A 26125-nucleotide genomic window follows, 5' to 3' on the forward strand; every position below is an offset into this window, starting at 1 on the left:
ATACTGTCAATATTTGTCCACTTAATGTTCTCTATAATTCCCATAAGCTATCTTCACTCATTTTCTTTTCTTCTTGTAGTGCAACTATGCAAAACTGTCATTTTCTTTTCTTTTCTTCTTTTCTTTTTTTTTCTTTTCTTTTTCTTTTTCTTTCCTTTTTTCTTTTCCTTTTCTTTCTTTTTTTCTTTCTTTCCTTTTTTCTTTTTCTTTTTCTTTTCTTTTTCTTTTCTTTTCTTTTCTTTCTTTTCTTTTCTTTTCTTTTCTTTTCTTTTCTTTTCTTTTCTTTTCTTTTCTTTTCTTTTGTTCTCTACTCTGATTAGAGAAATGTACTATCCTGGCTTCAAGCTTGTTCCTTTTTTCTGCATCATCTAGTCTACTGTTGAACACCTCTATTGAATTTTTGGATGCAGTTATTGTATTCTTTCTTCAGTTCTATGACTTCTGTATGGTACTTAGGTTTTTATCTTCCTTGGAATTCTTGCTTTGTTTGTATTATGTTCTCATCTAAGTGAGCATATTTATGATTATTATTTTGAACTTTCTCTTAGGTCATAACTCATCTTCATTTCATTAAGGTCTTTTTTGATGTTTTACCTTGTTCTTTTGTTTGGAACATATGCCCTTTTTTCCTCATTTTCTGTGACCATCTGTATTGGTTTCTATGCAGAAGATAAAACATCCACCTCTCTCAGTCTCGAACAAGTAGCCTCCTGTAAGAAATGAACTGTATCTTTCAACCTTGCTTTAGCTTATAGTGTTATAGTGTTGTTTGTCAGTCCTTTGTGATTGTGTCCAAACAGCTTTATTTGTTCTTAGTGACTCCCAAATAGTTGAGGGTGTGCCAATACCTGTCAATGTCCATAGGAGGAGTTGCTTAGTCAAGTATCTAGATGCATGCTGATTGGAAAATGGACACTCAGGCAGCAACTTTTAATGTATGCAAACATAGCTCTTTCAGGGAATATTGGGAAATGGGCATTTCTGTCTGCTCCCTCTGCACTAAGCCCTGGTGAGATAGTTACCTAAGATGGTCTGTTTGCTACTATCCTATTAAACCCATGAACACAAGCCTCACTGGCTACCAGACCCAGGCTATCAAGGAATGTGTCCCCTGTATGGCAGCCATAAAAGCTGGTGCCGAAACACCAGCAACTGGGGGCAGGGCAGTATGGTATTTACTGGCTTCTGGAGTCTCTAGAAAGGATTGCAGTGGGCCCCTGGGAGTGTTAAATTAGAAGCCTGCTGGGACACCTGGCTGACTCAGTTGATAGAGCATGTGACTCTTGACCTCAGGGTTGTGAGTTTGAGCCCCATGCTAGGTATAGAGATCACTTTTAAAAAAGGGCGGGGGGGGGGGGAGAAACTTGCCCCTCAGGCCAAAACTTTTTTAGATAAACAAATAGACATCTTTCATGGAAAGACCCATCTGCTGCATTTGCACTGTTCCTTTGGTGGATATGCAGTTAAGGACTATTTCTCTGTTGTAGTCCTATGTGACCTGAGAATGTAAGCCCCACTGGCCACTAGAGCCAGGCAACCAAGGAGATCCCTTGCACAGTAACTGAAAGATCCAGGGCACCAGACGTGTCCAAACACTCTTTTTGGGAAAACCTAGAAATCTGAAAATGGATAAAGGGACGGTGTGAAGATGAGACCTGCCAGGCTTTGTACCTCTGGAGAGTATTGCAGTCAGCTTCTAGATACATTCTTTTTAATGGTTTTTTTAAATTTATTTGAGAGAAAGAGCACAAGTGGGAGAGGGTACAGAGAGAAAGAGAAGCAGACTCCCCACTGATCATGGAGCTGGATCCCACAACCCTAAGATCACAACCTGAACCAAAGTCAGATGCTTAACTGACTAAGCCACCCAGACATGCCTAGATCCATCCATTTTAAATTAGAAGCCCATCTTTCAGACCAAACCTTTCAAGATAAGCAAATAGTCCTTTTTCACAGAAAGACGGAGTTTTAGTCCACTGCCTGTATACTGGGTCCTGAGGTCTTAGTCATGATGAGTCCATGTTTTTAAGAACATAAGTTTAAGAACTGTCTTTTAGTTTGGCTTTGCAGTCTCATGAACATAAATCCTACTGGCTTTCAAGCCCAGATATTTTGGGGATGCCTCTGTCAGGTGGAAATCTAAATATAGGGTGCCAAAAGTATGGGTTTGGTGGGGAGCCAAACCCTTCATTCCTCAGGAAGAAGCTGAGAATTGTGCATTCCCTCCCAGTTGCAGGTTGTCTCACTGAGGTAGGGTTTATGGTGAGCTGTTTTCAGGCCTCTTCTGCCCTTTTGATGTGAGGTTTTTTTTCCTCATTCACCTGATGTGTTGGAATAGTTCAGCTAGTTTCTGGATTTCTTTCAGAGGGAATTGTTCTGTATGTAGCTATAGATTCTATATGTATATGGGAAGAGGTGGGTCAGTTCAGGAGCTTCCTATGTCACCATCTTGAATCAGAACTCTGTAATCTCTTAAAACTTCTAAATCTCTTAAGTTTTCTCAAAATAAATTTTCTTTGCTTTGCATTTGTTTTGTTTTGTTTTTTAAGACTTTATTTATTTATTCATGAGAGACCCACAGAGAGTGAGGCAGAGACATAGGCAGAGGGAGAAGCAGGCTCACTGGAAGAAATTCCAGTGATCGTCTCTGATGTAATAATGTAAAAGCCATAAATTTAATTTAAAACCTTTCATTTTTTGTAGTTGTTCCACAGCTCTGTTCTGGTCAGGTTTTTTTTTTTTTTTTATATGTGTATATGCATTTTGTAACCTGGCATTTTATAGACAATAAATTTAAAATTTATTAACTACTTACTACTTTTGGAATCACTTTATTTTATCAAGATAATATCTCTACTTTTGCCTATAACTCTAGAATTTATTTCTTTACAGTCTTTACCTTATATGCATGCTTGAGTGCATTACAATTCAAAAACACAATAGATAATATATGACTCTTAAAAATATAACTCATTTAAAGGAGACTTACTCAAAATATATAAAGGAGATTTATTTAAATATGCAGTATTAAAGCATAGCAGTTAAATTATTGATATTGTTTTTTTTTAAGATTTTATTTATTAATGAGAGAGAGAAAGAGAGAGAGGCAGAGACACAGGCAGAGGGAGAAGCAGGCTCCATGCAGGGAGCCTGATGCGTGACTCGATCCTGGGTCTCCAGGAACAGGCAGGCCCTGGGCTAAAGGCGGCGCTAAACCGCTGAGCAACCCGGGCTGCCCAAATTATTGATATTGTTGAGGAAGTTAACAGCAAGATAAAATTTTTGTTCACTTGAATTTAATGAATTAATCTACATTTTTAAAATTTTATTTATTTATTCATGAGACACAGAGAAAGAGGCAGAGACATAGGCAGACAGAGAAGCAGGCTCCCTCAAGGGAGCTGATGTGGGACTCATCTGGGGACTACAGGATCACGCCCTAGGGCAAAGGCAGACGCTGTACCCCTGAGCCACCCAGGCAGGCATCCCAATTAATCTACATTTTATGTGGAAAAAAAATATGAAGAACCTATGATACAGGATAGAAAATTGCAATTTGGACACGTTTTAGTCTGAAAGGTTTAAAGATTAAGAGTTATGTATCATTGCAGTTTCTATGAAGATGAGAATTAACTTTAATTGTGGTACTTAATAGTATTTAATATACTTTCAATGTAGAAAATATTTAGTTACATGGTTATTAGGATCTTAGTAACAAGTTAATATTTCAGACTGCTCACCCACAGTGCTGAAACAGCTTATAATATTAAATCATCATTATCATTTAGTTCCATTTCTAGTTAATAGAATTTTACTTCCTTGATGCAACATATTTGACTAGGGCCAAGGAACTAAAAAGTCATTTTTAGATGGTGAAAGAACTTCAGGAATACAATATATTTTAAATTCCCCTTGTATACAAGGAATTATTACTGAAGCAGTTGCTCTGTGTTTTTTAATATTATCTGTGGAGTCACTTCAATACCAACTCAAGCTCAGCAGAAGTTTTAACATATAATGCATGAAGAAGACAGATAATTTATAAAATTGTTCACCATTTATCATCACATTGATAGTGATAGTTGGTCTCAAACTAACATAAGCTATTAACCAGATACATAATTGTCTCTAGTAATACTGCATTCACCTAACAGGCTTAGGTATTTTTTGTTGCTCTTAAAGAGATGCTGAAATTTCCCATGATCATTTATGAAAATTGAAATAAGTGTACTATTGCCAGTTGAAGATAAATGTTATTTCATGTGTTTAAATCCATCTGGTATCTTTAGATTCAAAGATTAGTATTTTGCAAGCTAATTATAATTAGCCATACAGTGTCTCTTCTTCCTTAATCATAAATATTTTTCTTAGGAAAAAGAAAGATGAAGTAAAACTAGTGCAGGAATATTCATACTTGAAGGCTCTATCGGTTTTTTTCCTTTTTAATCCTTAAAAGTCTCAGTGATAAGGATTTATTGTAACATTGCTTCATTTGCTTGTAGTTATTGGGGAAAGACTCCTCCTGTCTCTCATTCTTAATTTAAGAAGCATGTTTAGTTAAATACATAATCACAATTGGTGGGAGTGGGAAAGATAATTTTACTAACTTGTATTTTAGTTTTTAAAAACTCAAATGAGATATATGGTTACAAATTGTAAATGCATGCTGCTTATTTAGGGAGAACTAGAGAATAAAACTTTGCTCTCAGGCATTTAAATTGTGAAATAAGTAAATGTTGTGAAATGTGAATCCAGAGAAATGAAACTATTAAAATGAATTTGTTTTTAGTTGTACAGATTTTTTTTAATGACGAATGATAATTGAGGAAGTAATCAAACTGAACTTGGTGCGTTGTACCCCACAAAGACACCAAAATCATTAAAATGAGATACTGATTTCCTTTGATTTTTTTTTAAGATTTATTTATTTATTCATGAGAGACACAGAGAGAGAGAGAGAGACAGAGAGAGAGAGAGAGAGAGAGAGAGAGAGGGCAGAGACCCAGGCAGAGGGAGGAGCAGGTTCCATGCAGGGAGCCTGATGCGGGACTTGATCCTGGGACTCCAGGATCATGCCCTGGGCTGAAGGCGGTTGCTAAACCCCAGAGCCACCTGGGAATCTCTGATATTTCACTTGAATATCGAATGCTTAACATATTAATTTATTAAACTTTTTCTTTAAAATGTTAATTATTGATGCACTTTTTTTGGCTTATTTTATTTACTGGCCTAAAAAGATTAGCAAATAATGTTTGAAATGATTCTTTTGAACTTTAGTAAAAGAAGCTTTTTTTTGGCTCTTGGTGAGGGTGTGGGAAGAGGCATGGAAATTGAGTTTATTGTCAAATAATATACCTACCATACACTTCAATTTTTTAAAAAGATTTTATTTATATATTTGACAGAGAGCACAGGCAGGGGAAGCAGCAGGCAGAGAGGAAGAAGCAGGCTCCCTACTTATTTTAAACTGATGCTGAGCAGGGAGCCGGATGCAGGGCTCCATCCCAGGACCCTGAGATCCTACTTTGAGCCAAAAGCAGAGCTTAACCAACTAAGCCACCCAGGCACTCCACAATTCTATTTTAAAAGCAAGCAGAAATATAAATAAACGTAGCAATAGACATTGTTACTTTAAAATCAACATAATAAGAAAGAACTGTCAAATATGCAAATATTTAAAAGTACTGAAGTTATTAACCAAAAGAACTTTTAAAACTACAAAGTTCAATTACATTTAACTTGTAGAACATTTTAGACAATAAAAGTATGATGTTTTCAATAAATTATGTCAATAAAGCCTTAGAGCCATATCAGTAAGTATTGAATATATGGCTTTAAGGGAAATAAGTCTAGGGGATCCCTGGATGGCTCAGTGGTTTAGCATCCGCCCTTGGCCCATGGCGTGATCCTGGGAGCCAGGATCAAGTCCCACATCGGGCTCCCTGCACAGAGCCTGCTTCTCCCTCTGCCTGTGTCTCTGCCTCTGTGTGTGTGTGTGTGTGTGTGTGTTTCTCATGAGTAAATAAATAAAATCTTGAAAAAAAAAGTCTAAAATAAAAACAAAATACATTTGTGTTTATGAAATCTAAAAATAACGGTTACTATCGGAAAATATTTTAGATTTGATACAGATACTAGTACAATGTTCCCTGAGTTTTTTTTCATTACACAGCAAGGAAAAACATCAAGAAAATATTCCCTCAAGCTGCGTATTCTGCTACTGTTCACTTCTTGTAATGAAAACAAGTGTACAGACTTCATATTAGTTGAACTAAAATGAACGTTCAGGGATTGTTTAGTACATAAATGTAACTTTAATTCTGAGAATATTGTGAAAGTCCTGGAAAATAAATTACAGGAACTGAAAGTAGCATGGTCACTGTGTGTGTGTTAAACACATAATAAGATTTGTGAAATCCATTTTCAGTAGACAACTTTCAGACTTTTTAAAAAGTAAAACTTCCCATTAAAAAGCCACTTAATTTGTTTTCCTTGTAAGACATGCAAGGTAGAAATTAATTTTTTAAAAAAGTTAAAGAGAGATTTCTACTTCATTTATTTAGATGAAGTAACTTTTTCCCCTCAAATGAAACTTCTTACAGCACCCTTAAGGATAATTGATGATGGGCACCAGGCATTTGAAAGAACAAGGAGCCTATTTTCTGTTGTTCTTATCTAATTCCTCGTGAGTATAGAGATTCTGCCCCAGAGGGTTAAAAGGACTTTTTTTTTTTTTTAGATTTTATTTATTTATTTATTTATGAGAGAGAGAGAGAGAGAGAGAGAGAGAGAGAGAGAGGCAGAGACACAGGCAGAGGAAGAAGCAGGCTCCACGCAGGGAGCTCAATGTGGGACTTGATCCCGGGTCTCCAGGATCATGCCCTGGGCCAAAGGCAGGCGCTAAACTGCTGAGCCATCCCCCAAAGGACTCCTTTCTTTCAGGATGTTTTTAAAAACATGATTCCAGGGATCCCTGGGTTGCTCAGTGGTTTGGCGCCTGCCTTCGGCCCAGGGCACGATCCTGGAGTCCCAGGATCGAGTCCCACATCGGGCTCCCAGCATGGAGCCTGCCTCTCCCTCCTCCTATGTCTCTGCCTCTCTTTCTCTCTATGTCTATCATAAATAAATAAATCTTTAAAAAAAAAAAAAAACATGATTCCATGAACTTCTGTAGGCTTAAATATTTTCATTGTTCTGTATATTTTATGGTGATCTGCATAATGTTTCATCTTTCTTTTTCTTTTTTTTTTTTTTTAAAGTAATCTCTCTACCCAACACGGGGCTCAAATTTATAACCCCTATATCGTGAGTCTCATGCCCTACTGACTGAGCCAGCCAGGCACCCCTAATCTTTTTTTCTTTATATAAACCAGTTGGGGGCAGCCCGGGTGGCTCGGGGGTTTAGCACCAACTACAGCCCAGGGCGTGATCCTGGAGACCTGGGATCAAGTCCCACGTGGGGCTCCCTGCATGGAGCCTGCTTCTTCCTCTGCCTGTGTCTCTGCCTCTCTTTCTCTCTCTCTCTCTCTCTCTCTCTCTCTCTCTCTCTCTCTCTCTCTCTCTCCTCTGTCTCTCATGAATAAATAAATAAAATCTTAAAATTAAAAAAAAACAATTGGTATGGTTATACCTCTTTTCCAATTTAAACGTGTTTGTGTGGGGGTGCCTGTCTGGCTGTTGGTAGAACATGTGACTCTTGATCTCAGGGTCATGGATTCAAGTCCCACTTTGGGCATAGAACTTACTTTTTTAAAAAAAAGTCAAAAGGAAAAAAAATTGTGTGTATATATGTATCATTCTAATAGAAAAAAAAAACCATCAATTTAAAATGATGGTACTATCATAGTCACTTGATTTAAATAAATAAAGATTCTAAAGTCTTTAAGATAAAACGGGATACCAAACTTTCTAAATAAAACACTTTGTTGATCTTTTCTACACTATTTTATGCAAAAAAAAAATTTTTTTTTGCTGTAATTTTGCATATTGAGGACTACATAAATGGTATGCTAGAAAAGTGTTCCCACATATGTCTACTTGGGAAATACATTTATAAAAAGTATGTTGTCTTGGGGGATCCCTGGGTGGCTCAGCGGTTTGGCGCCTGCCTTCGGCCCGGGGTGTGATCCTGAAGTCCCAGGATCAAGTCCCACATCGGACTCCCTGCATGGAGCCTGCTTCTCCTTCTGCCTGTGTCTCTGCCTCTCTCTCCCTCTCTGTGTCTCTCATGAATGAATGAATAAAATCTTTTTTTTAAAAAAGTATGTTGTCCTTAAAATAAAATTTGCGTAGACCTTTTTTCCTTTGTTTTACTTTTTCTTAACAATTGAGTACCATATTAACGCTCATTAAAATGGATTTGCTGGGGATCCCTGGGTGGCTCAGCGGTTTAGCACCTGCCTTTGGCCCAGGGCATGATCCTAGAGTCCTGGGATGGAGTCCCACATCTGGCTCCCTGTGTGGAGCCTGCTTCTCCCTCTGCCTGTGTCTCCAGCTCGTGTGCTCTCTCTCTCTCTCTCTCTCTCTCTCTCTCTGTGTCTCTCATGAATAAATGAATAAAATCTTTTAAACAAAAATGGATTTGCTATAAAGACACCAAGGGAAAAAAAGGGGAAAAAAGAAAAAAGACACCAAGGGCTGTAATGGAAGGCATTTTTCTGAATTTGTATTTTTAAATTTTGGGCCATATTAGTTAAAATTACATAACTAGTTTATGCTTTAATGGTATTGTTTGATATTTTTAAAATTCAAAATATATCTATTCATTAAGGCTTACCAGGTTTTATTTAGTGCTGCTAATGAATTATAATTTAATGACTTGGGGATTGATTGTGTAAATTATTAAAAATAAATGGAAGTATAATTTGTTTTAAAATAAGTTATATATAGGGTAACTGGCTTCATTATATATTAAATAGGTTTCAAATCAATAAAATCAGAAGAAACAGCAGGTGTTGGGGAAGATGCCGAGAAAGGGGAACCCTTTTGCACTATTGGTGGGAGTGCAAACTGTTGCAGCCACTCTAGAAAACAGTATGGAGGTTCCTCAAAAAGTTAAAAATAGAACTACCCTGCAATCCTGCAGTTGCACTATTAGGTATTTACCTAAATGATAAAAAAATACAGATTTGAAGGGGTATATGCACCCTGATGTTTATAGCAGCATTATCAGCAATAGACATACAATAGAGAGAGCCCAGATGTCCATTGACTGAAGATGTGGGGTGTGTGTGTGTGTGTGTGTGTGTGTGTGTGTGTGTGTGTATGAAATGGGAATTTACTCAGCCATGAAAAAAAATGAAATCTTGTCATTTGCAATGTAGAATGTTGTGCCAAGCGAAATAAGTCAGTCAGAGAAAGAAAGACAAATACCATATGATCTCACTCATGTGGAATTTAAGAAAGAAAACAGATGAACATATGGGAAGGGGAAAAAGAAAAAAAAAGAGAAAGAGAGGGAGAGAAACCATAAGAGACTCTTAATGATAGAGAAAAGCTGAGGTTTGATGGAGAGAGGTGGGTCGGGATGGGTTAGATGGGTGATGGGTATTAAGGAGGGCACTTGTGATGAGCACTGGGTGTTGTATGTAAGTAATGAATCACTAAATTCTGCTTCAGGAACCAATATTGCCCTGTATGTTCACTAAAATTTAAATAAGTTAAAAAGAAGGAAATACGTCTAATCATCATAGAAGAAAAAAATCAGTAAATCAATAAAATCAGTGCTTCACACTTAATGCAATAGATGCCAATTTAAGAAGAAAATTAAATCTTTAGGGGTGCCTGGGTGGCTCAGTTGGTTAACCATCTGCCTTCAGCTCAGGTCATGATCCCAGGGTGGTGGGATCAAGCCCCAAATGGGGCTCTCCACTCAACAATGAGTCTGCTTCTCTCTTTCACTCTCACTCTGTGCTCTTTCTCTGAGATAAAATCTTTTTTAAAAAGTAAATCTTTAATTATAAATCTGAATAAAAATAGAAAGTACTCTCTGCTGCAGTAGTTCAGTTTGTTTAAAAATATTAAATCTCGGGAGCACCAGCCTGGCTCTGTTGTAGAGTATATGACTCTTGATCTCAGAGCTTTGAGTTCAAACCCCACATTAGGTGTAGAGCTTACTAAAAAATAGCTTACTATTAAATCTGATATAGTTGACTTACTGAAAAAGGAAGACTTATCCCAAAAAGAAAAATTCTCTCTTTGGAAATAAATTGTAAAATTACAAAACTGCATTGTAGAATTTGGTTACTGATTGACTTTGAGAGCCAATATATTTTAACTTGAAAGTGTTTATCCTGTTAATATCTTTTAAAATATACCTTATTGGTTTAATTCCTTTGATTTTCTCACCAATCTCAGCAAATAAATAGGAGGGAGTTAGTGTTTGTTTAGTTCTGTTCTATTTTCTTTTCTTTTTTTTTTTTCAAAGAAAGATTTTATTTCTTTATTTGAGAGAGAGAGCATGCATGAGCAGGGGGAGAGGGAGAAGCACACTACCTGCTGAGCAGAGACCCTGATGTGGGGCTCAATCCCAGGAACCTGAGTTCATGACCTGAGCCAAAGACAGATACCCAACCAATTGAGCCACCCTGTCGTCCCTGTTCTATTTTCTTTTAGTGAGCCCGGCAGCCAACGTGGGGCTTAAACTCACCACCCTGACTGAGATCAAGAGTCTCATGCTCTACCAACTGAGCCAGCCAGGTGTCCCCAGATTGGCACTTGCAAGAAAAAATATATACATATATAATTGTAGCATCAACATACAGGAAAAAGAAAATCCTGGATATATGCTAGCCAGCCAATTGCATGTTTCAGCATGGGAGATAACATAGTGAAAATTAAAAGAGCACTGATTTCAGAGTCTGAAGGATCTGCCCTTTTACACTGTAGGAGCATTGAAAGGCTCAAGTAAAATGTTTTTGAAAACATTTCATAAAACTAGTACAAGCTGTGAAATGTAAGATGTCATTTTGTTTTGAGGGGTAATAAATACTTACTCTTTTATTGCCACATAAGCATTTTTTTCATCTTCTGGCTAGTGATCAACAGGTATCTTCTTTGGCTGTCTTGAAAAATCCTATGATTTTTAACTGTGATGTTAATCAGGGAGAAAGTCTGGCAAGTGGTGGAAGGAAAGAGAAAGACAAATGTGGTAGGTCAATATTTCCAAAAGAATGAGTTGGTTCAGGGCACCTGGGTGTCTCAGTCAGTTGAGTGTCTGACTTTTGATCTCAGGTCTTGATCTCAGGGTTGTGAATTCAGGCCCCAAGTTGGGCTCCATGCTGGGCATGAAGCCTACTTTAAAAAAAAAAAAAAGTGTTGGTTCATAATTAGTTTATGACATTTTGTTCATCCCTAGATAATCCAGAGATAATCTGAAAACTAAAGTAACTGTTTTGGCCTATTCTTGAATTGTGGTAAAAGTTTATCTTCAAGGGTGTAATTAATGTTCTATAAGAGTTTATTTGCATATTTTCTAGTACAACCTGCTATGATTTTTTTTTATTTTTTAAAAACCATTCATCAGAAGCAATGATTAAGTGAATCAAGTTGTGAGACATTTAATATTATAAACTCTGTAAAAGACCCATCTTTCATTCTTCTTTTACTTTTTATTAATGTTTTGATATCTTCTTTTTATACAGGACTTTGCTTCCCGGGCTAAACTGGCAGTTCAAAACCTAGTACAGAAGGTTGGATTTTTTGGCATTTTGGCCTGTGCATCAGTAAGTGAATTGTATTAAAAGTGAGAAATATTCCAAGAAATACTAGATTTATATTTGATCCAATTTGTTTTTATTTTTTATTCTTTTTCCTTTTTTTTTTTTTTTTTTGAAATTTTACTTATTTATTCATGAGAGACACACAGAGAGAGAAACAGAGGGAGAAGCAGGCTCCATACAGGGAGCCTGAAGTGGGACTCAATCCCAGGACTCCAGGATCACACCCTGCCTGAGCTGGAAGGCAGACGCTCAACTGCTGAGCCACCCAGGCATCCCATCCAATTTGCTTTTAAAGATAACACGCTAGAAAAAAATAAAGATAACATCTGAGTGAACAAAAATACTATCACTTTTGATGAGTATGTAATTTTATTAATCATTTGTCGTACTCATCAAATGAACTGTTACTGTTGGATAGGTTCATATCTTGTTTATTGACTTTTTAAACATTTCATCTTGCCATGATGACTTCAGACCTAAGTGGCTTGTTTCAGTAATAAAAGAGACACACAGAGAGGCAGAGACACAGACAGAGAGAGAAGCAGGCTCCATGCAGGGAGCCCAATGTGGGACTTGATCCTAGGACCCCAGGATCACACCCTGGGCCTGAAGGCAGGCGCTAAACCGCTGAGTCACCCAGGCATCCCAATAAAAGAGATTTTTTTTTTTTAAAGATTTTTTAAAAAGAATAAAAGAGGTAAAATTCTTCCTTTCCATGAAGAATTTATAAAATGAAGGGCATTTAACTAAATATCAATGACTTCATTCTTACCAGAGTTATAGTTAAGTACTCTTTTTCCAGAATTTCAAGCTTTAGTTATAAGGAAGAATTCATATGAAACCTGTTTTGGCGGATATTTACAATTATCAAGGTAATTGAAACCTCTCAGGCAAAGTTATGTGCAACTTTGGCTACAATGAACTAAGAATCCACTTACGTCAAAATTGTAGTTAATAGGGAAAGCTGGGTAGCTCAGTGGTTAAGTGTCTGCCTTTGGCTCAGGGCATGATCCCAGAGTCCCAGGATCGAGTGCCGCATCGGGCTTCCTGCATGAAGCCTGCTTCTCCCTCTGCCTGGGTCTCTGCCTCTCTCTCTTTCTTTGTGTCTCTCATGAATAAATAAATAAAATATTTAAAATGTATATATAGCTAATATCTCAAACTGCAGATTTGTGAAATTGACATTCCTTGATGAGTTGGTATTTATCCTGGTCTTTTTCTAATATAATAGAAGCAGTTATGTTTGAAATGGAACATTTTGATCAAAGTTTTCTTTGGTAACCTGTACATAATTTTTGGCAGTTCAGTGGTGGATTTGGCCAGTATAACTAGTTACACCTAGTTGATATGATAAAAACTACTGTAAATATAATTCACAAAATTATTGTCTAATGACACACAGTTCCCTTACCCATTATGTACTAGAATATGAATTCATCTTTGAGTACTCCTCCCTTAGCAAAGCAAATGGCTATAAAAGAGGACATTTGGTGCCAAAATTTCTAATGTGATGCGAACATTCTAGAGATTTACATGTTCTTGAATTATTGTCTTTTGAACCTGGCAATATTAGAAATTTTCGTAATCTGATTTTTCTTTATAATGTAGAGCTCTTGGGATCCCTGGGTGGCGCAGCGGTTTAGCGCCTGCCTTTGGCCCAGGGCGTGATCCTGGAGACCCGGGATCGAATCCCACGTCGGGCTCCCGGTGCATGGAGCCTGTTTCTCCCTCTGCCTGTGTCTCTGCCTCTATCTCTCTCTGTGTGACTATCATAAATAAATAAAAAAATTTAAAAAAATGTAGAGCTCTTTATCATAATATTGACCTCAACCATTTGAGCAATTTATAAGTATATTGTAGTGTGATATAGTAGAAAGAGAATTGCCTTTGGCATTCCTTTTTTTTTTTTTTTTAAGATTTTATTTATTTATTCATGAGAGACACAGAGAGAGAGAGGGAGGCAGAGACGCAGGCAGAGGGAGAAGCAGGCTCCACGCAGGGAGCCCGACGTGGGACTCTATCCTGGGTCTCCGGGATCACACCCTGGGCTGCAGGCAGTGCTAAACCACTGCGCCACCAGGGCTGCCCCCTTTGGCATTCCTAAACCAGTTTTGCCTCTTAGTAGCTATGTAACCTAGTCAGGTTACTCTCCAAACCCTGGTTTTCTAATTTTTAAAATGGGGCAATAAGACACTCATTGTAAAGGTTGATGTGAGGATTTAAGGAAATATATGTGAACTAACACAGTGCTTAGAACATTATTGTTCCACCATCATCTTTTATTGTTATCTGTCAGCTTTAATTCAGTTACTGAGTGTTTGGAATAAAGAGATGAAAGATACATTCCCTTTCCTCCTCAAGGATCCTGAAGTCTAGTGAGGGAGACCATTGAAATACAGGAATAAATAGAAAGTGCTGTGAAAGTCAACAGAATGGGATTAAGCTGAGAGGCCTAATGGATAATAATGTCCTTACTTTGGAGGCTAAGTGAACAAGCATGGGAGCCACATTGCCTGGGTTGAAATCCTGCTCTGCTGCTGAATGAAATCCTACTATCCTGAATAAATTGTCAAACCTGTCTCTCACTTTTCTTTTCTATAAAATGAGTGTAATGATATCTTTTGGCATTGTTTTGGGGATTAAGTAAGTTGACAATGTAGAAACATTAGAAAAGCACCGAACAAGTCAAAGCATTCAAGAAAAATTAGCTTTCGTTATTCCTAGGGAAAACATGGAATACCTTCAATTTATTAAAACAAAAAATAGTATTTATTCTTTGGCACTCATCTATCCCTGTGTCCTCACTGTGAAAATCAACTTTCTATACTAGTCAGTCTTCTTTATATTTGACTAGGAATAATCAATATAGAACATAAATTGATAGATCATTCTGGCCTTCTAGGAACTTTTTTCTGGAAAATTTTTGATACTTAAAGTGTTAAAAGCATATATACTTCAAATAAGTTTTTTAGTTATTTTGTTGTTAACATTCAAACTAAGATAAATAGGGGATCCCTGGGTGGCTCAGCAGTTGAGCGCCTGCCTTTGGCCCAGGGAGTGATCCTTGGAGACCTGGGATCGAGTCCCACATCAGGCTACCTGCATGGAGCCTGCTTCTCTCTGCCTATATTTCTGCCTCTCTCTCATGAATAAATAAATAAAATCTTTTTAAAAAAGAAAAGAAAACAAAGATAAATAAAACTCCTAGTTGAGGGATAATTTCAAAGCTACTTAGTAGTTCTTTTAATCCCAGTCTTCCTTTATTTAGTCAGCAGTTGAAAAAAAAAAAAGAATAAATAGCATGCAACAATAAATACACTGATTATGCTCTACTGAGGGTATCCATACACTGAGGTGTCCAACATGTTTAGCAAATTCTAATTTTTAATCTACTCTTTTACATATTTTGTATACTTTAAATTAATTTCTTTTTCAACATGAGGTAGAGCCTGATAATAAAGGAAAACAAAATTGCAGTCCATGGAGTTATGAGGGTCACGTGAGAAAATATAAAAAATGATCCATGTAAAGCTGTGCAGATGGTATTGTTATTACATGATTATAAGACAGATGAAATTGCATAAAACATTTGAATTTGGGGGACACCTGGGTGGCTCAGTGGATGAGCGTCTGCCTTTGGCGCAGAGTGTGATCCCAAGGTCCCAAGATCAAGTCTCTCATTGGGCTCCCTTTGGGGAACCTGATTCTCCCTCTGCCTGTGTCTCTGCCTCTCTCTCTGTGTCTCTCATGAATAAAAATAAAATCTTTAAAAAAACAACAAACAACCATTTGAATTTGGATGAGAAAAACAAAACTGAGTTATTAAATCCAAGTGTTATAACAAAAGAATACTTGAATTCTAATTTAGTCATGGCATTGTTTTTAAAAGAACATATGTCACAAATATTTTTTAAACAACTAGGCTTTGCTTTGAAAGTTCAAAAATGAAATTATATAAATTAATTAGCTTCTGAGTTCTGCCAACTGCCACAAGGACAGAGTGCTTCTATGGGAGAAAAATGGATGAAGTGCTCAAAAACAGCTTGTGGTTTCTTTGCATTTTTACATGAAATTGTCTTTCAGCATTCTTGAAATGTGGGAATGTTTGGAAAAGGTATTTGTTGTGAATCACTTCTTTGTCTGGGACTGAGTATTCAAAACATCTGAATCTATGTGCTCATATTTCCACACTTGATTTTCTTTTTAAAATATATTACACAGCCCCACAGCCTTGGTGTGTCATACAAATGATGAGATTTGTATGTGCAAAATACAAATTATGAATTTATGTTGAGGAATAAAAGCACATCTACGTGTAAATATATTTGTAATTTTTTTTAAGATTTTATTTATTTATTCATGAGAGACACAGAGAGAGAGAGAGGCAGAGACACAGACAGTGGGAGAAGCAGGCTCCATGCAGGGAGCCTGACGTGGGACTCAATCCCGGGACTCCAGGATCATGCCCTAGGCCGAAGGCAGGCACCAAACTGCTGAGCCACCCAGGGATCCCCTATATTTGTAATTTTAAAAGAATGTTTGCTGTATAGATGTGTGAGTGATTTCTAGATAATATGTGAGAATATTTCTAGATAATATTCTTTTTTATTTTTTTAAATATTTATTTATTCATTCATTCATTCATTCATGAAAGACACACAGAGAGAGATGCAGAGACATAAGCAGGGAGCCTGATATGGGACTTGATCCTGGGACTCCAGGATCACACCCTGGGCTGAAGGCAGGTGCTCAACCCCTGAGCCACCCAGGTGTCCCCTGAGCCACCCAGACGTCCTTCTTTTTTTTTTTTTTAAGATTTTATTTATTTATTCATGAGAGACACAGAGAAAGAGGCAGAGACACAGGCAGAGGGAGAAACAGGCTGCTCGCAGAGAACCCAATGTGGGACTCGATTCCTGGACTCCGGGATCACGTCCTGAGCCAAAGGCAGATGCTCAATCCCTGAGCCACCCAGGAGTCCCTAGATAATATTCTTACTTCAAGCTGAAGATTTTAGAACCCTAGTAACTACTAAAATAATCTTAACTCTTTTTCTTCCTTTATACCTCACCTTAGACACAGCTAGCAAATGGCAAAATATCTGGTGAATGATACTAAATTCCTGTGGGTCCATTTTTTTAAATCCAATTCTAATGTGATTTTTTTAAGAAAAGTATATTTGTGAGGTGTTAGCTATAAGTAGTGTAAGCAGAAGGACAGCTGGGTTTGCTTTGAACACCAACCTGAGATGAATATGAGACCCAACTTACAGAAACATTAGAATACTTGCCTAGCCTTCGAGTATTGATCAGGGAACCTATGAAAGCAAGGTTTAAAGCATAATTCCACATAGCTGTAGGTGGTAAATTAAACTGTTGGATTATATATTTTAACCTTTTTTTTTTTTTAATAGATTCCAAATCCTCTATTTGATCTGGCTGGAATAACATGTGGACACTTTCTTGTACCTTTTTGGACTTTCTTTGGTGCAACTCTGATTGGAAAAGCAATAATTAAAATGCATATCCAGGTAATTATACCTTCTGATTTACTGCCTAATGATGATGAACCCATTAAACGGCATTGAAAATTAATTCCTTTGCTCATTCTAATATGAATTGTTAATATTTGGTTCTGCTTCTTTTGGTTGGTATCTTACTTAGGTATTTAACCGTGGAAAGTCACTTGGAGGTTAGTGAATTTGGTGCAGGTATTCCCTGTCCTTATTGGAAAATTGTGCCACTTTAAGACTTTTCTCCTTGTTTTCTTTCCTTCCTTTTCCTCTCTCCCTTCTTGTCTTTCTTTATTTTACTTTTTGCCTTGCGAAACTGCTCGTCCAAGACTATTACCAAGCAAAAATAGTGTTCCTATATAGGAAAATGCACATTATTTTCATACATAGTCCAAAAATGTCATATTTTTGCTGACCATTAGCTGCGAGAAGATTGCCTTTCACTAATTCTACTTTTCTTTTATACCCCCCAATAATACTTCTCTCAAGGCACCAGTCCTTTACAGAAAACCAGCCAGATGTTAGTGTGGGAGAGAATGGGGGAAAAGGGGAACTCTGAAGAGGTGAAGAGCTGTGGTTGTAGTTAGAGAAGTTAGAATCTGTTATTTTTCAAAGCCAGTCTTAACAAAAGCTTTAGGATAGAGGGGTGTGTGTGTGTGTGTACGTATGTATGTATGTGTGTGTATATATATACATATATATACACACACATATATGAATAGAAAGAGAATAAAATGGAATGAATATGTACTTCTAGAACTATGATATGAATTACTTTTAAAAGGACAAACTCACTAGAAAAAAATAAAATTTAACTAAAAATATTTCTTAATCAGTGATGTTTGCAACACAGAGATATTCACAAAAGGAAAGGCAAGAGCAGTGAGTAATATTTGTGCCCTAATAAGATTCCTTCAAAATTAAAAGTACCTCTGTCCCAAGTTTCATCTTAATATCTCTCTGCCTTCACTTATTAGAAGAGAAGAATGAGACAGAAAAACTTAAGCTCCTTTTACCTGCCCAGCTTCTAATATTAGATTTTGGTATTTGGCGTAAGTTTATTGAGCCTAACAAAAATTAAAGAAAAAAAAAAGTTTATTGAGCCTATCCTCTACTCCTCTGCCATGATAATCACTCACAATTCCAAGGGCATTCCTCCTTCAAGGAATATATTTTCTTCCATTTACATTTAAATATATTGTTCAATGAAATGAGTTTTTTAATATTGGAATGCTAGTTACTTTGGTAAATAATACAATACCGTATTAGGATTTTTTTTCAAATAATACAGTACGATTGTGAGTAGTAAATTATTTTGCAGTATATCAGAAGATAATTTTTTCTTTGATCTTTTTAGCTCTTTTTGAAGGAAGGGGAAGCTATCATTTTGCTTTTTAAAAATCATTAATTATTCCTAAGAAACAATAACAAATTATTTTAATTCCCTTCAACTTCTCTGAGAATCCATAAGCTTTATGCACCCAGCTTTGTATAGTAACTGTCTACATAAATTATGGTAAAATGTATTATGCTAAGAGTATTCTTTAGTGATAGGGCATGCAATTTATCAGATTTTTCATTACAAAATATTAAAAATAGTATATTTTTAAACATTCTCCGTTTTTTTCAAGTTCTGATAATGCTTAATTTTTTGTATAGTACTTCACACTTTAAACCACTTAGTGTTTATGAGCTGATTTTATTGTTATAATCCTCAGAGAAATTACTACTCCCATTTTGTAATTGTCTTACAAATGCTTAGGAAGTTAATAAGTAATAGTAGCCTAAGAAAATAAGTAACAGCTGAAATTTGAACCTGTGTCTACTGGCTTCAAGTTCAGTGTTCTGTCTGTTCTTTTCAGTTGCCTTCTAAACTATAAATTATTTATGTGATTAAAGAAAATGAATTGTTTACTGTCTGCAATTTATCAGGACCTGTGCCATGCAATGTCCATTGGTCATCTCAAAACAATCCTGTGAGATGGTTATTATCCGTATTTTCATACATAGGCGAACTCATTGTTAGAGAAAACAAAAATTCTTCACGTGCCTAAAGCCCTGGAATTCGGGATGCCTGGGTGACCCAGCAGTTGAGCGTCTGCCTTCGGCTCAGGGTGTGATCCTGGGATCCAGGATCGAGTCCCGCCGTGGGTTCCCTGCGAGAAGCCTGTTTCTCCCTCTGCCTATGTCTCTGGCTCTCTCTCTGTGTCTCTCATGAATAAATAAATGAATCTAAAACAAATAAACAAACATGGAATTCAAACCAAACTCTATAAATTTAAAGCTATACCCAATATATATGTGGAAAGGAAAAAAGAAAGCCAAAATCCTTTTACATTTCTGAAAGCAGAGAATCTGAGTTCCTTCACTAAACTGAGACCATGGGATATGTTTGCTGTGTTCCATTGTACAATGGATACAGACTTTCTAAGGCATGTCACTTGATGTACATCCAGATGAGCTCCAGGCAACAAACATTTCTCATTCTTTGGGTAAGCAATAGTAACACATAATATGAGTATTTTAACTGTTTCTGAAGTAACTAGAGGGAAACCCCACACACAGATTTTTCTGTAATCTAGTAAACCCACTTTTTTTTCTGGTTCTTTTCCCCTTTTCTTCAGCCTAAAGTAGTCAAAAATATTGTCATTTTTATTAATATCTTGCTATTTGTTAAACTTCCCCTAAAAACTTCAAAGTAGCTGGGGCACCTGGGTAGCTCAGTGGTTAAGTGTGCCTTCCTCTCAGGTCATGATCACGGGGTTCTGGGTTCAAGTCCCACATCAGGCTTCTCACGGGGAATCTTCTTCTCCCTCTGCCTATGTCTCTGCCTCTCTGTGTGTCTCTCATGAGTAAATAAATAAAATCTTTAAAAATTTTCAAATTAGACCACCTTGTAATATTAGATTGGGATTTCCAAAGTCGTTATATTTATACTCATACTTAATATTTCACATACCCTATAACTTTCTCACTGTGTGTATTATTTATTGCCTCTTTATCTTTCCACCACAGACACATAGAAATATAAGCTCCGTGAAGGTAGAGAATTTTGTCTTTGGCTCACTGAGGTATTCTAGTGCCTAGAATATGTTATGTGACTTGTAGTAGACAGTAAATTTTTTTAAAGATTTTTTTTAACATTTTATTTATTTATTCATGAGAGACAGAGAGAGAGAGAGAGAGAGGCAGAGACACAGGCAGAGGGAGAAGCAGGCTCCACGCAGGAAGGCCAACACGGGACCCGATCCCGGGACCCCAGGATCACACCCTGGGCTGAAGGCAGGCACTAAACTGCTAAGCCACCCGGGCTTCCCAAAGATTTTATTTTTAAGTGATTTGTACACCCAATGTGGGGCTCAAACTCACAACCCTGAGGTCAAAAGTCCCATGCACTACCGAGCAAGCCAACCAGGCACCCACTCAGTAAATTTGAGTTTTTTTGAGATTTCATTAATTTGGGGTACCTGAGTGGCTCAGTGGTTGAACATCTGCTTTTGGCTCAGGTCGTGATCCTGGGGTCTTGGGATTAAGTCCCACATCAGGCTTCCTGCAGGAAGCCTACTTCTCCCTTTGCCTATGTCTCTGCCTCTCTCTGTTGTCTCTTATGAATAAATAAATAAAAATCTTAAAAGAATTAGTTTGAGGGAAAGAAAGAGAGTATGCACAAGCGTGAGCAGGGAAAGGTGTAGGGGAGAGAGACTCTCAAGCAGACTTTGTGCTAAGTGCAGGGCCCTATGCAGGGCTCAATCCCACAGTGCTTATTAGATCGTGACCCAAGCTGAAACCAAGAGTGAGATGCTCAACTGACTGAGCCACCCCGGCACCCCCCCCCACTAATAAATAAATTTTTAATAAATGAATATAAGATTTTTCATTCTATTGAAGGACCTTCTTTTATAAATAGTTTCTTTGTTCATTCTGGCACTGTTAGTTTCCTACGCCCATATCTTTTTTTTTTTTTTTTTTCCTACTCAACCCTTTCCTCTACACACATGGTTGAGTGGGCTATTTGGTGGTCTGTGGTTTTTGTTTACTTGGTAGAATCTCCACTCTGACCTCTAGCCCAAATGACTCTGAGATGAGACATATGTTCTTAAATATCTGACACATTTATGTCTTACCCAGCACAGTGAATCTTCAAGCTGTTACATATAAAAAGAAAGTCAAAGTCTTGTTTTGTTTTCAAGCAATGGAATTATGCAATTATCTGGGCATTGGCTTATTTTCAATGTTAGGAAATTATGGTAGGGAAAACTCATGGTGGTGAAATCACTGAGAGACAAAACTATTAATTCTAATTCTTAGTGAAAGATTTGAAAGATTTATAGCTCCAATGGCTGGCTTTTATAGAAACTAGAAGGATCCCTATATATTAATGCTTTTCTCCCTAAATAATCTGTAATAATTGTCTTGTTAGTTTCATAATCTTCATAACCATGTGTATAACTGTTTATGAAATCATTATCCATCTTGTAACTATTTTTAACATCTATATGTGCTTTCTTTCATAAGATAGGTAGTATCTTTTTAAAATTGTTACATAAACAGGGACAACTGGGTGGCTCCGTTGGTTGAGCATCTGCCTTTGACTCAAGTCATGATCCCAGCATCCTGGTATTGAGCCCACATTGGCCTCCCCGCTCCGTGGGGAGTCTGCTTCTGCTTCTCCCTCTACCCTTCCCCCTGCTTATGCTCTCTCTGTCAAATAAATAAAATAATACATACATACATACATACTTTAAAAAAATAATTGGGGCAGCCGCGGTGGCACAGCAGTTTAGCGCCGCCTGCAGCCCAGGTCATGATCCTGGAGACCCGGGATCGAGTCCCACATCGGCCTCCCTGCATGGAGCCTGCTTCTCCCTCTGCCTGTGTCTCTGCCTCTCTCTCTCTGTGTCTCTCATGAATAAATAAATAATAATAATAATAATAATAAATAATTGAGTTGAGGATATTTGCTACCTGTTAGCACTAAATGCATCTTTACTTATAACTAAACTATCAGCATCTTTACTTAATGGAGAGTACTGGGGCACATGGGTCGCTCATTTGGTTAAGCTTTTGCCTTCAGCTCAGGTCATGGTCTCAGAGTCCAGGGATCGAGCCCCACATCTGGCTCCTTACTCAGCGGGGAATCTATTTCTCCCTCTCCTTCAGCCCCTACCCGCTGCTTGTGCACACACACTCTCTCTTCTCTCAAATAAATAAATCTTTAAAAAAAAAAAAAAAAGGAGAGTACTTCAGTAGCACCAAATTGAAAATGACCCAATTCTGATAATGATTCTCAGTAACCCATTGATGCTTTTGCTTGTACATAAGCCTAAAAGTCCAAGATCATGCAGGGTCTGAGAATGAAACTTTTGTAATAACTTCTATAAACTTTCAACGAAGGATATACAGGCTTTTCAGGATCCTCTGGATTAGATTTAGCCCAGACCCATGTCCTCAGTTTGACCAGCTTTAATTTTGGTAATGGCTGTGTGGGAACCCATGACTTCAGTTTGTATACTCCACTCTAAGATCCATAGTACATGTGGAATGTCCACCCAGCCTTGGGTTTCATGACTCACATTTTTCCTTCAGACATAGTCATGTATCCTGTAAGACTTGATTCGTGCTTAAGGAAAAACATCTTTAAAATACAAAGTAGGTAGCATTTGCGAGGCAAGTGGTGTTTTTGTATTTTTTTTTTTAAGAATTTTAAAAATTGTATTTGGAGCAGCACCTCGCCTTTTTAGACTCTTAACAGATTATTAATTTATATTGAGGTTTTCTGATAACAGATACTTATTTTAACTGGTATTTTCTCTACAGAAAATCTTCGTTATAATAACATTCAGCAAACACATAGTGGAGCAGATGGTGGCTTTCATTGGGTGAGTAATTATTTGTGGATTAATATTAATGTCATCACTGTTCAAATAGAAGAAAATGTATAAAAAATTTTATTGGGACAGAATTTTTCTGATACCTTTTTATTTTTTGAGGAGAAATCTTTTGCCCTGTTATTAGTTAAATTGAAGACTTTCTTACCCTACAGCAGGGAAAGATGAAATTTAAATAATCCTTATTTTAGATTTTTAATTAAATGTTAATTTTAAAGTCATAGAATTCTTGATTTAAAAAAAGCTTTGAAGTTTGAGACTGTTGCTCCTCCAAAAAAATAAGAAATCCTCTTTATATAAAAGACATGTGTGTATTATTACAGTTTAATTGTGCTTTAGTACAATGCTATGATTTTTAGCCAAGATTGCATGTCAGATACACAGTTGCATTTAATTTAAATATAAATCTTACATAAAAATCAATATTTCGTTAAATAAGGCATGATAAGATGGTATAATATTACAAAATATGTCAGTTATGAACCTATTACTTCACTAGAGAAAAAATCAGCCATTTTAAAAGCCTAGACTATCCAAAGCTTTTATTTTTGTGTTTATAGTTGTGAGTAAAGTCAGTTATAATTTATGCTTTAAATGGTAATGTCACATACTTGTGGAGTACTTTGATAAAACAGTAGACTCTTTGGTTAGTCAAATTAATTATCAACTAGAATGGGAATACTGTCAGATAATGAAACTTTTTTATGTATTTTTTTTTATTCAATGTTTATAGGTGAGAGGTTTTTTTTTCCTTTAATAGTTTAACTGGTCAAGGGCACCTGGCTGGCTCAGTCCATAGAGCTGGCAACTCTTGATCTCTGGGTTGTGAGTTTGAGCCCCACATCGGGTGTAGGGATTAGTTAAAAATAAAATCTTAAAAAAGATTAACTACCCAATGGTAGAAAGTACTCTTTATGTAATTTTACCATAAATCTTTATCTCAAAAGCCATTTATAAAACAAAACTTCTGGGGATGCCTGGGTGGCTCAGTGGTTAAGCATCTGCCTTTGGCCCAGGACATGATCCTGGAGTCCTGGGATCGAGTCCCACATCAGGCTCCCTGCATGGAGCCTGCTTCTCTCTCTGCCTATGTCTCTGCCTCTCTCTGTGTGTGTCTCTCATGAATAAAAATCATCTTTTTAAAAAATGAAAAAAAATTTAAAAATTAAAACACTTATGAAAATTTTTGCTATTTTAAAAAAATTGCCATTTGGAAGTGAGTTCATGAGTATTAGTTTTATTCTTTAAACCGTGTATTTTATATATATATATATATATATATATATATACGTATATGTATATATTCTCTTCTATATATGATATATTTTACAATAAAATAGTATTTAATATTTTCTATTATGGTTTTAATATAATAATTGAAGAAAAACATATTTTTGAGAATATACTCAGTGGGGCCAGTTACTGGTTTTATTACTTCCTTATCTTCTGATTATAAATGTGGATTATAGCTTGTCCATTAAAATGTAATTACTCTAGTTTTTTGTTCTCTGGATCCTTACAAATAACTGGTTTATAAGTTACCATACATCACATTCAGAAACCAAGCAGAAATATTCTTTTTCCTTATTTTTAAATACAAAGAAGACATTTCATCTGTTTTTAGAGCTATTATTCCACCTCTAGAATTCCAAAGGGCCTAGAGCTGAGTACTATACAAACCCAGAAGTTACCTGGGTGACTGTGGATGTAGCACTATACCTTCTTCCCTTCTCCTGTCCCAAAGCTGAGCATTTGTAAAAGGAAGTTTTTCCAGGCACGTAGCAGCTCTATCCATTGGGGCATCCCACTCTTGATTTGGCTCAGGTCATGATCTCGAGTGTCATGGGATCAAGCCTCCCAGTGGATTTCATGCTCAGCAGGGAGTCTGCTTAAAGATTCTCTACCTCTGCCCCTTCCCCCCACTTGCTTACATGTGCATGCACACTCTATATATACAATAAACAATAAATTAATCTTTAAAAGGGGGGCAGTTTTTCAGCATTTTATACATACTCACTACCACTATCTTCTGTGTCCCCAGCCTTTAGAGTTTCTAAAAAGCTAGATTAGGTAACTACCTATCTTATCTACACACATCAAGTTACATTCCCTTCCAGTCTGTTCTCCATACTGCAGTTAGTAACATTTTAAAAATATTAATCTGAAAAAATAAATAAACAAATAGATAAAAAAATAAAAATATTAATCAGAGTATGTCACTGCCACTGTCCTTACCTCCTGTTCCTCATCTTCTTAAAACCCTTTACTTCGTTTTTTTTTTCTTTTTTACTTTCTTAAGATAAAGCTAAAATATTGTCTAGAGAGCCTTGTATGATATACTGCACATAATTTTCTTTTCTTGAGTCTTCCATCAGTGGTCTTTACTTGCTTGTGGTTTTTCCTTGCCTAGTTCAGGGTTTCTTAACCTTTGCACTATTGACATTTTAGGCCAGCTAGTTCTTTGTTGTGGGAGAGTATTCTATGCATTGTAAGATGCTTAATTGCATCCTGTCCTCTTACTCACTAGATGGTAGTAGTATCTCCTAGCCATGACAATCAAGAATGTCTGCAGACATTACCAAATATCCTAATGCACTTATGCCTCCACTACCTCCACCAACCCCACTGAGAATCATTGGCCCAGATAATGCCATCCATTCATTCATTCATTCACTCATTCATTCATTTATTCATTTTAAGTGGGTTCCATGCCCAGCACAGAGCCCAACACAGGGTTTGCACTCACGGCCCTGCGATCAAGACCTGAACTGAGGGGATCCCTGGGTGGCTCTGCGGTTTAGCGCCTGCCTTTGGCCCAGAGCGTGATCATGGAGTCCCAGGATCAATTCCCGCGTCGGGCTCCCTGCGTGGGGCCTGCTTCTCCCTCTGCCTGTGTCTCTGCCCACCCTCCTCTCTCTCTCTCTCTCTCTATCATGAATAAGTAAGTAAAATCTTAAAAAAAAAAAAAAAAAAAAAGACCTGAGTTGAGATCAAGAGTCAGATGC

At 36.9% G+C, this 26125-nt stretch overlaps 1 protein-coding gene across 2 annotated transcripts in view; it reads left to right on the plus strand.

Annotated features, from left to right (window-relative positions):
* Positions 1–26125, plus strand: part of VMP1 (vacuole membrane protein 1) — a 142441-nt gene that overhangs the window by 93011 nt on the left and 23305 nt on the right. For both annotated transcript variants that reach the window (XM_055327356.1, XM_055327364.1), the window contains exons 8-10: positions 11643–11723; positions 17134–17250; positions 23050–23111. In XM_055327356.1, the coding sequence (XP_055183331.1) occupies positions 11643–11723; positions 17134–17250; positions 23050–23111 (260 nt within the window). The remainder of the gene's footprint in view (positions 1–11642; positions 11724–17133; positions 17251–23049; positions 23112–26125) is intronic.

The sequence above is a fragment of the Nyctereutes procyonoides genome, unplaced genomic scaffold, assembly GCF_905146905.1.
Source record: "Nyctereutes procyonoides isolate TBG_1078 unplaced genomic scaffold, NYPRO_anot_genome, whole genome shotgun sequence".
Lineage (NCBI taxonomy): Eukaryota > Metazoa > Chordata > Mammalia > Carnivora > Canidae > Nyctereutes > Nyctereutes procyonoides.